Raw genomic sequence first — 14,168 nt, forward strand, 5'->3', positions numbered from 1 at the left:
GGGGCCTGATTTGTGCCCCCCTACATGCCACTATGCCCAATGACCATGCCCAGGGGACAGAAGTCCCCTGGGCATGGCCATTGGGCAAGGGGGCATGACTCCTGTCTTTGCTAAGACAGGAGTCATTTCAATGGGGGATGGGCGTCGTAAAAAAATGGCGCAAATCGGGTTGTGGCGATTTTTTTGCCTCAGCCTGACTTGCACCATTTGTGGATGCCCATACGCCATTTTCCCCCTACGCCGGCGCTGCCTGGTGTACGTCGTTTTTTTTAACGTACACCAGACAGCGCCGCCGGCTAACGCCGGCTAACGTCATTCAATAAATACGGCGCCCGCATGGCGCTTCAGAATGGCGTTAGCCGGCGCTAATTTTTTTGACGCAAAACTGCATTGGCGCAGTTTTGTGTCAAAAAGTATAAATATGGGCCTTGATCTTCTCAACTCAAATTCTGTTAAAAAATCAAAGTGCAATTTTATGAATATTTGTCGCTTTCACTTTCTCCCTCAAGCATTGATAATACTTTTTTGTTCCTTTAGGTGTCGCAGCCTGAGTAACGATGAATCTATCAGCCCGTGCTCCTTGGCCTTAACTTACTTCTATGTGAAGGTTACTTGGGAGAGTATTCCGCAATCTGCTCTGGTGAGTCTGCATCGTGAACCTCAATGCTGACGTTTCAGGGATGTACTACACTGTATGAAGTGAATTTACTTACATTGTTCTGAGAAAGAAGCTAAGTGAATTTTTGTTGAATCCCGTTCACACTCTCACGGACACGTCCAAAAATGTATGTTTTTTTGGATGAGCTTAATAAATGTAAGCTATGATCTGGAAATAAAATTCATATGATACCAGCATTTCTCTTTTTTTAGGTCATCATCCTAGGAAGTCTGCTCCTGACAACGCTGATTGCACTTGCAATGGTCTATTTCCATTCTTTGACAGGTAACATCTTTGTTCTTCTGTGCATAACTTAAAACATAAATAAATCCAACGTTAAATACTGCTCTTTCAGGGCATGTAGGTGACCCAGGTTTATTCCATTCTCCAAGCACATCATATATAGGAAAGGCAGCCTGATCAAAGATTTTCAAAGTCTTACAAAAGGCGATGCATATTAGATGTATTTTCTTTTAAATATGGATGTAATTGTATTCCTATATCCGTATATGCAATTCTGTGACATAACTAAAGTGGTATGTCAGCCGGGGAAGCAGGGAGCTAAGTACAACACAGATACCTCAAGCTGCGCTTTTGTTGTCTATCTATTTTCAGTCAGGACTTCTCTGTGATAACCATCCTTGTTATTCACAGTTGCTCATCTATAATTCTACATGTGATTTATGACTCCTATAGAGAGGCTCTATTGTTTACATCAGTTTCTGAATCTAGTATCTCACTACTATGACTAGCAACAGGTATTTACAAAAGTAATTAACCACTGTTGCTAGGTCACAAAGGCCTTCCAGGCCAGTCTGACTGAACTCTCCCGGTCAGTGCATCACTGCTTGTCTGGTTTGACTGAAAGCAGAAAGCACAGCTGCAGGAGGGAGGAAGGAAAGTAGAGAAGGTGGTGGGGACTGGTTAAGGATAGCTGATAAGCTATTTATTTTTCACATTTGCATCAAGGAGAAGAAGCCAGATTATGCATTGTCCCCCATGAATCCTCTGCTCTTGGTCAAGGGAGGATTTTTTTTGGGGGGGAGCCTAACTCTTTTGGCCTGATTACAAGTATAGGTGCTAGTCATTGCACCTGATAAAAAACAATGTCATGGGGTATGTTATTCATTGGGTGCAATAAATAGCACCTATTACCAGTGTCTGGGAAATAACATATGGATTTTGGGGTTTAACGCACCAAAATCTGCATGATACTGTAAATAATGTATGGTTTTCCACTGTTAAAATTTGACATGTCTGATCTGTCAAAATTAAATGAAGTATGAGGTATTTAATGCATTGACTAGTCATTGGTTGGGTTAAACAACACTCAACTCTTAATTCCGACCCATCCATGAACAGGCATTTACGCACGTTGGTATAAAACATCTGACTCATAATCAGGTCCTGTACGTTACGTACAGCTTCCATAGGATGTCTTCATCTTCAATATCTATTGCCCAGCTATTCACTGCTTTGACGTCAGAGTGGTGAAAAATGACATTCACCACCCCACTGATGGTTACAGTCAAAAAGCTGCTGGCAATACAGTGCTAGCTTCCTGCAATCTGATTGAGAACGGAGAACGTGAAAGATAGGTTGGGGAGGGAATAATTTGGAATGTAATGCACAAAGCAGGGAGAAGGCATACTTAGTTCTTCTTTATTGGAGACTCCATACTTTGTTTATAGAGAAGAGACTGCAGCCAGACAATAATAATTCAATTTTAAAAACAATGATCCAGTGGGATACACAGGCCAGAAAAGTATGGTCATAGTGAGTTTGAATGAGTCCATGCTCAATTCTCTTCCTGTTCACAGTTGCTCTCTACAGTCAGACTTTAGAGTCCATGTATGAAGCAAAGTCCTAGTAGTGCTAACCCCATTTTCCATAGTAATAACCCGTTTAGCGTTATGAAACTGATATACCACCATTTTCTTAGATATTTTCTAAGGTCGCATTGATTGCCCAATGCATGTATGGTTTCACCAGTGTTTTATTGATGCACATCGTGAAAATAATTTCAGCAACTGAGTTCCCTTTCACCTGTATTGAGAACTGTGCCAGACCTCTGCCACACACCAGTTTGCAAGACTACTTGTTCAATTAATGACTATCATTACACGATTGCAAAACCACCTAGTGTGGGGTTTTCTGTGCACTCTGCGTTACAATACTAAATTATTTGTTTATATAAAGTATATTGCACTTACCTTACCTATATTTTACTGGAGCTTATATGAAATGCACCAGTTGTTTCACTGGTAATTTATACGGTCACATGCATCCAGGTTCGACATTTCCTTTTGTGTCCTGTCTGTTTGCAGCCCAGCAATCAAGGGTAGTATTTGTGCCATGACCCGTGAGTAGTCATGCATTCAGACATATTTTCCATTTGATGTATGTATTCTGGCATTGGTTAAACTATTTTACAATTTCATAAATAAATAGTAACATTTTCCGATCGCAGTGACTTGGACAGTGATTGTGAACTGACAAGTAAAGAGGATCCCATATAAATTCAAAGATAATTGACAGTACACTATGAATAGTTGAACTCAGTTAAACAGTCATTCAGGCTTCTGTACGTCATGAACTCCACTAAGGTGAACAGGTCTATTAGGAAAGGCAGATGCGTTTTAATAGCGTCAAATCATTACCTTCGTAAGGAAGAAGTGACAATGAAATAGAGGCTTTCCCTCAACATTGTTGAGCTTGAATGCAGTGAAAAAGCAAAGCTGCTGTTCTCATAAACCACCCCAGGGCTATGTTCTCGGTGATGAGAAGTAACAAGAGCAAAGTAGGATGTAGGAATCCTACCCCATTATATGAAACATACGAAGTCATGACATTTCAAGGAGAGAATTGCAGCTGTTTTTTCCCAGTTGGTGCTCTGCTGAAGGATGTGTTTGGGTTCTTGCTGCCTGCATAATTTTTGGTAATGCAGCCATGTATATTTATGTGTATATATAATATTGCTATACCGCAACCCTAGTCGAAAGGCAGCAGAGTGCTGTACATGATTAAAGACAAGTATAAAGCTGGGTTGTTGCTGGGTAATGCATTGTGATGATGTGTTATGCCAGTGGCTCCTCTAGATATCCTCACACTTTCTTGCATGCATGTGGTCCTTGCATGTATTTTGTCATGCCCGGGCATCTGTTCCAAAGCCCCTTAGGGTGTCGTAATGCCAGCAAACTATCCCACAAAGCATTATATTTTATTTGAAAGTATTTCCTCTGTTCGCCGGACCAAGACTATGTAAAATGTATTTGTTGGTTTAATATATGTCTAAAGCAACTTACAGAAATATCAGAGCGTCATAACCTTATATGTGTAAACGCCTGTTTATGATAAGTCATTAAAAAGTTAGAGCAAACCTGGTGTATGGGCTACCTGGTGTATGGGCTAGCAACAGTTATTTGTTGTGGAATTACCTTTGAAGCATTCCACCATGTTGATAGAAAGTAGTGTCTGTTTCTGACAGAATTTCTGAGTAACCTTACACAAAGATAGTCTCTACCCTTATTTAAAAAGTGTTAGTGAAACTAAAGAGGACTATTTTGGATGGCTTTTTAATATAATGTCTCTTTCCACTGTGAGTCCACTCTTCCAAATATACACTGTTTGTGTTGCTTAAACAATGGCATTCTGATTCCGAGATAGTTAAAACCATTTTTGCAGAACCAGGATGACCTTTGGGCAGAGGAAACGTTTTCGAAATCTATATTGCCACTCTCCACCCCACCGGTATACCACCACCACTTACTGGCTTTGCTCCCCTTTCTTTGAACAGCTGCCATTCTCTACTTGAAATCCTTTTCCTCTCTGCAGCTTCTGTTTACTTCTGGCTTCTGCTCTGTTCTCTCTCTCTCCAGTCACCTCGTGTGATTCTGAATGCTTTGACTCTCCCCCTCACTGCTCTGTCTGCCCCTTTGACCCTCCTCTCAGAGTCGCTTTTGACTCCATGAGTCTCGCTATCAGTCTGTGTACTCCTCTGACAACAATCAAAGGGCCTCTACGTCATCCGATAGGTCGCAGCAGGAGAAAAATGTTAGCTTTAAATCAGCTGTTTTGTGACAAATGTTGCTTCTGTTAACTGTAAATTTGTGAAATTTGGGCAAGTGTGTCACCATTTACAAACCTTTACTGCTGCAAGGCCCAGATTCCCCCCTTTCCTCTGTGCCCTTCTACCTACCTGACCCCCAGGCACAAACTGTGGATTGTAATTCTGAACTCACCCCATCACCGCCTCTGGGTGCACATATTAGGTGCTGCTGGGCATCTAGAGTATTCACAATACTCACAGCATAAAAATGTACAGCAACAGTATCAGCAGGAAATTAAAACAATTCATTTAAAAAATACCTCTGATATGTATATAGGTGTGTAGAGATATTGTAATGTGTATGTATGAATAATGAATTTATATATGGATGGCACTCCATATATACTAGTTTTATGTATCTCTCTATCTCTTTCTCTCTCTCTACATATATATATATATATATATATATATATATATATATATATATATTATATCAGTAACTTGCATGTGTGCATCAATATGAGTTTAAACTGTTCATACGGATATACCTCTATGCATGCCTTTCTGTCAAATTGATCTAACACCCCCACATGTCAACTACTCTCAATTACATCTTCCCTTTACTAATCTGCTTCAATTAATATATCTCTATTCAAAACACTAGAATAAAGGCACACGTTCTCAAGAGAACAAACATAACACAACTAATCCTACTAGGAAAAGGAAGCACATATTACTAATCCACTAATCACTTAACTATGAGAAGCTGTACCCCTCATTTATACTTCCCCATTCCTGTAAGACTTGTGTTAGACCTGACAGCCTTTGTCGTGATCTTTCCCCAAACGTTTTTGCCTCCCCCATCCTGTTGTCTGGATTTTGCTTCTGATGGCATTAGGTCTCTATGCACTATACCACTGCTAATCAGTGCTAAAGTGCTTGTGCTCTCCGCCTACACCAGATTGGCACATTTAATTTACTTGTAAATCCCTAGTAAATTGGTAGTACATGTACCCAGGGCCTGTCAATTAAATGCTAATACTGTGCCTGCAACACTTAGGGGGTGATTCTAAGCTTGGCGGGCGGCGTACCGCGGTCAAAAGACCGCGGCGGTCATTCTGGGTTTCCCACTGGGCTGGCGGGCGACCGCCGAAAGTCCGCCCGCCAGCCCAGCGGGAAACACCCTTCCCACGAGGACGCCGGCTCAGAATGGAGCTGGCGGAGTGGGAAGGTGCGACGGGTGCAGTTGCACCCGTCGCGAATTTCAGTGTCTGCAAAGCAGACACTGAAATTCTTGGTGGGGCCCTCTTACGGGGGCCCCTGCAGTGCCCATGCCATTGGCATGGGCACTGCAGGGGCCCCCAAGGGCCCCACTGCACCCCATACCGCCATCCTGTTCCTGGCGGGCGAACCGCCAGGAACAGGATGGCGGTATGCGGTGTCAGAATCCCCATGGCGGCGCAGCAAGCTGCGCCGCCATGGCGGATTCCCATGGGCAGCGGAAAGTCGGAGGTACACCGCCGGCTTTCCGCTTCTGGCCGCGGCTGTACCGCTGCGGTCAGAATGCCCGGCGGTGCACCGCCAGCCTGTTGGCGGTGCTACCGCCAACCTCCGCCCTGGCGGTATTTACCGCCAGGGTCAGAATGACCCCCTTAATGTGCCACCTGCTAAAGCAGCCCTTTAAACCATATCTCAGGTCTGCTATTGCAGCCTGCATACAGTTTTAAGCTGCCTATTCAACTTGGCAAAATAACCCTAAACCTTCCTTTTTAATGCATATAAATCACCACTGAGGTAGGCCCTAAACAGCCACACAGGATAGGGTGCATTGTATTTAAAAAGTATAAAATGTGATTTTAAGTTTTACATGTCCTGGGAAGTGGAAACGCCTGCATTCATTTTTCACTACTGTAAAGTCTACCTCTACTATAGGATAGCATTTAGTTACCTCATTATGGCCCTCATTATGACATAGGTGGTAAATGCCACCTACCGCCACAGCTACGGCCGCCAAAAGACAGTCGCCGTGGCTACCAGCTGACCGCCATATTATGACCGTAGCCAGAATTCTGCCAGAAGGCTGGTGGAATTCTGGCTACGGTCATGGAGGCGGATGGCGGTAAGGTGGCACTGATGCCAGCAGCAGCAGGTAGACTCCCGCAGACTGTATCATGATCTATGATATGGCCTGGTGGTGTTCTGCTGGCAGACGCTGCTGCTGGCAGCAGCACCACGTCTCGTCTCCTGCCGGAGGACCCCCTGCCAGCAGGTAAGTCGGGTGCTCCAACAGGGGAGGAGGGTGGGTGATGTTGTGTGTGTGTGGGGGTGTATGTTTCTGTGTGCGTGCATGTAGGTGTGGGGCATGTGGAATGCGTGTGTGCATGAATGGGTGTGAGTGTGCGTGTATTTTGTGTTGTGTGAATGCGTGTGTGCTGGTATGTATGCCAATGTGTGTGGATGTGTGTGTCCATGGATTTATGCATGCATGGTGAATGTGGGTATGTGTGTGTGTGTGCATGTGTATGTCTGTGCGTGGAGGTGTGTGTATGTCGGGGGTGTCGAAGGGGGAGGGTGGGAGAGGACTCTGGGGAGAGGGAGGGGGGTTGGGAGGACCCCTGTCAGTGCCAGGGAAAGAACTCCCTGGCACCGATAGTGCTTACCGCCATGGTTTTCAAGGCAGTAAAAAAGTCACGGAAACCATGGCGGTGGGCGGGGTCATGTTCCTGTGGGCAGCCTAGTGACGGCCGCCGGGCTGGAGACTCTAGTCTCCAGCCCGGCGGCCATTACCGCTGTGGCAGTCGGTGTGGTAGATTGTCATAACATGGTGGTATATACCTCCAGCCTGTTGGCGGTACTACCGCCACTATAACACCGACCGCCGGGGTCATAATGACCCCACCCCTATTTGTACTAAGTCCTAGCTTTTGATTGGCCTGACTTTATTGTAGCTCCCGCTACGCTCGTCTCTGCAGCATCAAATCCTGTTCAAAGGGATCTCTTGGAAAGGGTATCTGGTCTCCTGGAGCCCTCAACAGCTACAGTCTGCAGCCTCATCACCTAGGAAATTTTCTACTTCCAAAGAAGTGACAAAGTCTGAATGAAGAAATCTTCACCGCAAATTTGTCTAACAGCTCCACGATGTGGGAGCTTCCTCCTCAGTCACTGCATGCTGACTTACCTTGATGAACTTTACCTTCTCAGGAATGTTTCTTCAAAATGTCTTCTAAGTCCAAAGGTAATCAAAGACACGGCCCAATTCACCTCACTAACATATGGATTTTGGTATTTAACGCACCAAAATCTCCTTGATACTGTAATTACTGTATGGTTTCCCCTGTTGCACTTTAATGAAGGTTTAGGTATTGAGCGCATTTACTAATTATTGGTACTCCATCACAGTCAGCCGTAACTTTTGACATTGCCCCTGTCTTGCTCACTTAGGTGCCTGCCGTTAGCATTTTAATCTTTTAGATGCTATTTTTCACTTTCACAAAAAATTCAAAATACTGTTCTACTGATTGAATTTAATTCATTTTGCTGTAAAATGCTTTATAATATTTCTCTATTTTTCTAAATTGGTGTTGTCTTTTCACTTTATAACTGTTTGAATGCTACATAAATACTTAACACCGTACCACTGATTTGAGCCTGACTGCTTTTGTGCCAAGCTACCAGAGGGTTAAGCACAGGTTAATTTAGTGACTATTGTGGTTCATCCTGACAAGGATTGTGGTTGTTGCTTGGGTTGGGTTTCCACCCCCCTGAATCAAAATCCTATTTCTTACCAATGGTAAGAAGAGTGTGTTATCAGTTTGCATGACTACATGAATGTGGGCCTCCTTGAATGTTTGATGACAAAACTGCAGCATCTTGAGTCGGGTGGACCTTCAGCATAAAGACAGCAGAGACCACTCTGTCTCCGTCATCGACATACCCCTCCAACCTTCAAATGGGGTAAGGGCCGTCAGAAGTTTTGCCAGCTGTCCATCCGCCCTATTCAGAGTGGGAGAACAAATGGCAAGGGCTCACTGTCTGTTGCAGGCAGGTAAATCCTGGTGGTAAGGAGTAGAGAAAACTGCAAAATTAACCCCTCACCATGAAAGAAAACTTCTATGTTGAAAAGGTAATTGCTTTCAAGAACAAAATACATTTGGATTCTGTTTTTGAAAACTGGAAGTTTGCCATTCACCTCCTTCAGCACGACTGAGCCATCTATCATTCTTTCAACATATTGACAGGAACCACCTTGTCAGTGGTTCCTGCCATTGCGAGAGATGTCAGCTGGGCCAGCGGACATTTCTAAATTAGGTGGGTGGGTACTCAATCAGGGAGATGGAGTATTTTACACCAGTGGTTCCCAACTTGTGATTCATGGACCTCTGGGGTCCACTAAGCCATCACGGGGGGTCTGCAGCTGCTTGGAAAATTAATTCATATTAACAGATTAGATCCCCAGCTTTCAGTAATGACTCAATGGGGGGGGTCCCCAGATTTCAATAATGATACAGTGGGGGTCCCTGGGTTCCAATACTGATAAACTGGGCGTCCACAGAAGTCAAAAGGTTGGGAACCACTGCTTTACACCATCAACCTGGCAAAGTGAATCCCTTCTGCCAAAGTCAAAATCAAAATCAGCCCCTAGTATATTGTTTATTGATCCATAAAGGGATCAAGGAACAATTCAGACAAATAAAACTAACATGACAAACTCTTGTGCATGTGCTACTGCCGGTAAATAATGTGTTAGTGCCTCAGCCAAAAATCTGTAAACAATGATGTCTATCCAAATAAGCAAGACTGATGTTTTCACTTTTTTATTACACATTTTTTAAAATAATTCAGTTATTATTTAAACTACAAACCAACATCTCGGAATATAAACATCATCAATTTCTTATATTTCATTTAACAGAAACAGTGACATTCATCCACATTTTAAGTCACAGAACAAATGTATAAATGGTAATCTAAAATTGATTACTCCCTTTCCAGCCGTATAAACGTTAGACAGCCTAGCCAGGCATTTTCAATTATCCAAATATTCACACTGTCTAATTAGAGGCACCACTTTAACAAAGAGTACAATGTTAAAATATATGAATATGATACAAAGCTTCAACAACATATTCCCTAGAATTGTGCTTCCAATCACCCTAAGTGCACATCACTAGCAAATGACGAAAGTGGCATAGCATATTATTTCTACAATCTTCTTTGATGTGCAAATAGAACAATTAAGAAGGCAATTATCTAAAATGCTTTGCAATAAAATATTGTATTTAAGTAATAATAATAATTATAAGAATGTATTTCTCATGTGTGGTTAATTAAAATCGTTACAAGTAGTAAGATTTCATACAGATGTGAATGCAATTAAACATTTATGAATAACATTAACTCATCTGTTTAAAAGTCATTACTAGTTTTCTAAAGGCAAGTATCGATACACTGTGAATATAGAAAACAAAAGAAACATAAATAAAACAGCCTCTTAAATATCACTTTGATGCCCTGTACCTCCTCTACATAACAAAGAAGGGGGAAACATCTGGAACAACAACTCCAGAACAATGACTTACGTTGTTAACGCAAGTGGAACCACACTTGCGTTAACAACTACTCCCTTTTTCTCTGCCTTAACCACGCATGTCCCGAACAACACACATGCGTGGTGAAGGCAGAGAAAAAGGGAGTCACCATCGGGAGAGGATGCGGTCAGTTAAGTGGGGCTGGGGGAGGGGTGGGTGTAGTTTTTAGGGGTTGGAGGGTGGATTAAGGTATTTGGGTGGGGGGAGGTCAGGGTAGTTTTTTATTTAGGGGAGTGGGGGATCAGGGTAGTTCTGGTTTTTAGGGGCAGGGGATCATGGCAGTTCTGTTTTTTAGAGGTCGGGTAGTTTTGTTCTGAGGGTAGGGAATTGGAGTATTTTTGTTTTTGTGGTGGGGGATCGGGATAGTTTGTTATTTTTATGCGGGGGTCAGTAGTTTGGTTTTTGGTGGTGGGGAATCGGGGTAGTTTGGTTTTCGGGGGTGGGGTTTCGTTGGTTTTTGGGGGTGGGGTGGAGGTATTTTGTCTTTTTGGGGGTGGGGTAGTTTGGTTTTTGGGGGTGGGGGTTGGGGTAGTTTCGTTTTTGGTGGTGGGGCATCGGCATAGTTAGTGTTTTTGAGGGTGGGGGTAGGGGTAGTTTGGTTTTTGGGGGTGGGAGGATTGGGTTAGTTTGTTTTTTGGGGGTGGGGGTCATTGTTTTTTGGGGGTGTGGTCAGTGATTTTTGGGGCGGGTTGGGGTAGGTTTTAGGGCTCAGGGAGTATTGGGGTAGTTTTTAGGGGTGGATGGTGGAATCAGGGTAGTTTTTTGGGGGCGGGTGGGGAGTTTTATTTTGTGGGTGGGGGTTGGGGTATTTTTATTTTTAGAGGGGTGGCGGGTCGGTAATTATGTTTTTGGGGTGGGGTCATTTTATTTTTGGGGTGGGGCAGTTTTTAGGGCAGGTGGGGTGGTCGGGGTAATTTTATTTTTAGCGCAGGTTGGGGGGCGGGTAGTCTTATTTTTAGGGCCGGTGCTGGATGGCATGGAAAAGCATGCATGACGTTCCACACATGCCTTTACTAGGCATGCCACTACAACGAAAAATCATTGTAAAGGCATGCATGGTAAAGGCATTCGTGGAAACAACGTGGTCGTTGTTCCAACCGCGTTGTTCAGGCATGCGTGGTTGGCGCATACGTTGTTTCATCATACATTCCAAAGAAGGACTAGTGTAGCAATCCCAAACAACATTTCAACCATGGTAGACACATATAAGAGGAAATCAATAGCACAGTTAGATACACAATGGGTCAACAGGACTGAGTCCAGGTAGTTTTGCGCCAGAAACTGTAAAGAGGAACCACCATGATGTCGAGATCTCAAGACACCAAGCTGGCTGAATAAGACATTGTCACGTGGATTGAACTAACTCAGTGGTTCCCAACCTTTTGACTTCTTTCGACCTCCACTTCATCATTACTGGAACCTGGCGACTCTCCCCCCCAATGAAACATTATTGGAAGCTGGGGACCCTCCACTGAGTCGTTACTAGAAGCCAGGGACCCAAGCCTATACATTGTCAATGATTTGAACTACAAAACAATACTCACAAAATACATAAACAAGTATTCCAAAAACACACACACAAATGAGAACACGTTTTTTAATTTGCAAACAAATAAAATAAAAAAATGTAAATTTAATAGGAAGGTTAGAGCTTTTCTTAATTCAGTTGAAGCCACACATCATTCATAGTATATTCGGTTTGATGCACCTGCACTGCTCCCCCAAACCAATCTGAGGACACTAATTTAACTTTTAGCCTTCAATTTCAAATTCCTTGACATATACATTACGTAAAAAAAAATCCAATTGTACATTTAGCCTCTGTATTTATATACACTATATACACTTTTATGATTTGTTAATATAAGTTTATTTTCGAAGCAGTCACGGACCACCGAGGAGGCTTCGCGGAGCCCTAGGTGTTCCCGGACAACAGGTTGGGAACCACTGATAACTGATTCCTGGGCTTCAGATGCTGCTAAGTACATTACAAAGACATCCATAAAAGGAATATGCAATTTCAGGCCAAATATAATTTTACTATCAAGTAGCACCTATGGTAAGTATGTAAGTAGATTCAAAGACACATTAAAGATATTCAGCAGTCCTATCATTGCTGTAATCATCGATCATTCAGCACATCGCAATCAATTCCGATCTCAGCCAAATCTCATGTATGTAACTAATTTTGAGTACCATGCTGATGCTTCTTCATAAATGAACAGTAATGAACCTGGAGGTAGTTAGCTATAGCATCCCACCATGGTTGTCACAAGGACAACTGTCCAAATAGGTACAAGGCCCAATTCATGGAAGTCAAGCTTTTCACTCCCTTGGTTTCATGCCATTGAAAGGAGTCTGTCACATCAATACTTTCTTTCTTAATTGGTAGCCAAAGCTCTCTCAAATAAATCATAAAGGCTTTTCATTTAGATTTTAGTGATTATAAACCCACCTTTTGACAGACGAGTGCAAGCTTGCATCTTGTTCTCAGGCAATATCTGAGAGATAATGTTTTGTGTCTTGTTGAGGCCAGGTACTGATGCTCATGATCAGGGCACAAGTCGAGGGTACACACAAGTAGATGGCGTCTACCCACTCTTTTCACAGGCTGGACGCTATCTACCCTGACAAGAGGTTAGACCCCACAGAATTATGGTAAACTTGTCCTGTTAATTTTCATACACCGGCATACATTCAGTAGTGCCTGCATGTTGTCTGCTTTTGTTCAGAGCAGCAAAATGCAGGCGGGGAAGGGAATATCAAATTCCACCTAAGCCCGCTTAGCAAAGGATAAGGCCTCCTTTTGATTGAGTATCCTGGCTCGGAGCTACCGAGAGACTCATTAGGTTCGGACTGGAACAAAAAATTGTCCTGGGTGAAAAAGACGCCATCCAAGTCTTCTTTTTCCAAAGCTTTTTTTCAAACCATGGCAGTTCCAGCAGCTAACTGTCACTGCTCACAATCTCCACCTCCACTAACATTCAATCCTGTTGCTTAGCAATAATTACATGTTTAACATTCTACAATTACTTACAACATAACCAAACACTGGGCACTAACATAAAAGTGTCTGTAATTACTAAACCAAGCAGTTAGAAAGGCCCGGGTGTTTTGTGAGGAATAGGAGACTGCATCCATTTGTGTTTGCTACAGGCAGTGTTTGTAATATCAGGGAAATCAAACGTAAAAACCTGCCCACCAGGCCATAAACAGCCAAAAATTTGGCTCACACTCTGATCTGTTACACCAGCCCATCTTAGGACTTGTACCCTGCTCATGATCGTCTAGCAAGTGTACACTGTGTATGAAGCTTGTTAGTTTTCTGAAAAGGACCAAACATCATGACCCATGTTTTAATATTAATTTATTGATTTTAGCATATTCAGTAAGCCTAGTTAGGAAGCCACCCAAAGTTACTCAACAAAGAACAGTATCATCTGCACAATACAATGCCTTTCTCTTGTTTATCCTAAAATAAAGATGATATGAATTGCACAGAGATAATTTCTATTGAAGATTGGAGAGGTATAAATTAAATAACAACACAGTTAGAATGTAGCCCTCCCTTACTTCAGTGTTGCATTTAATTTTCGTCAAACGGATTTTGCGTGTTCTGTTTTAGTCCTAGCCCCAAGTATTGTTCCAAAGCTCACTTGTGAAGGGAATTAGATTACTCTGAATGAAGATTCTCACACCCATGGACGTACCTTCTGCTCCTGGCAGATTGGCAAACAAGCCACTAGGGTCTAAATGACCTCCTGACTCATCAACATTCGAAGTTATAGGCAACGAATCAGACAGAATCTTATGGCGTGGCCTTGCTTAATGCAAATTCCACTATCCACTCATAGCTACTTCTGTATGTTTGTCG

The 14,168-nt window shown here is 42.9% G+C and overlaps 1 protein-coding gene across 1 annotated transcript in view; it reads left to right on the top strand.

The window, feature by feature from the left end:
* The window catches only part of SEL1L3 (SEL1L family member 3), a 390,847-nt gene that overhangs the window by 361,684 nt on the left and 14,995 nt on the right, over nt 1–14,168 (top strand). Inside the window, exons 22-23 of the mRNA XM_069202147.1 lie at nt 538–640; nt 871–943. Of these exons, the coding sequence (XP_069058248.1) occupies nt 538–640; nt 871–943 (176 nt within the window). The remainder of the gene's footprint in view (nt 1–537; nt 641–870; nt 944–14,168) is intronic.

This window comes from Pleurodeles waltl, chromosome 1_2 (genome assembly GCF_031143425.1).
Source record: "Pleurodeles waltl isolate 20211129_DDA chromosome 1_2, aPleWal1.hap1.20221129, whole genome shotgun sequence".
NCBI classification, from domain to species: domain Eukaryota; kingdom Metazoa; phylum Chordata; class Amphibia; order Caudata; family Salamandridae; genus Pleurodeles; species Pleurodeles waltl.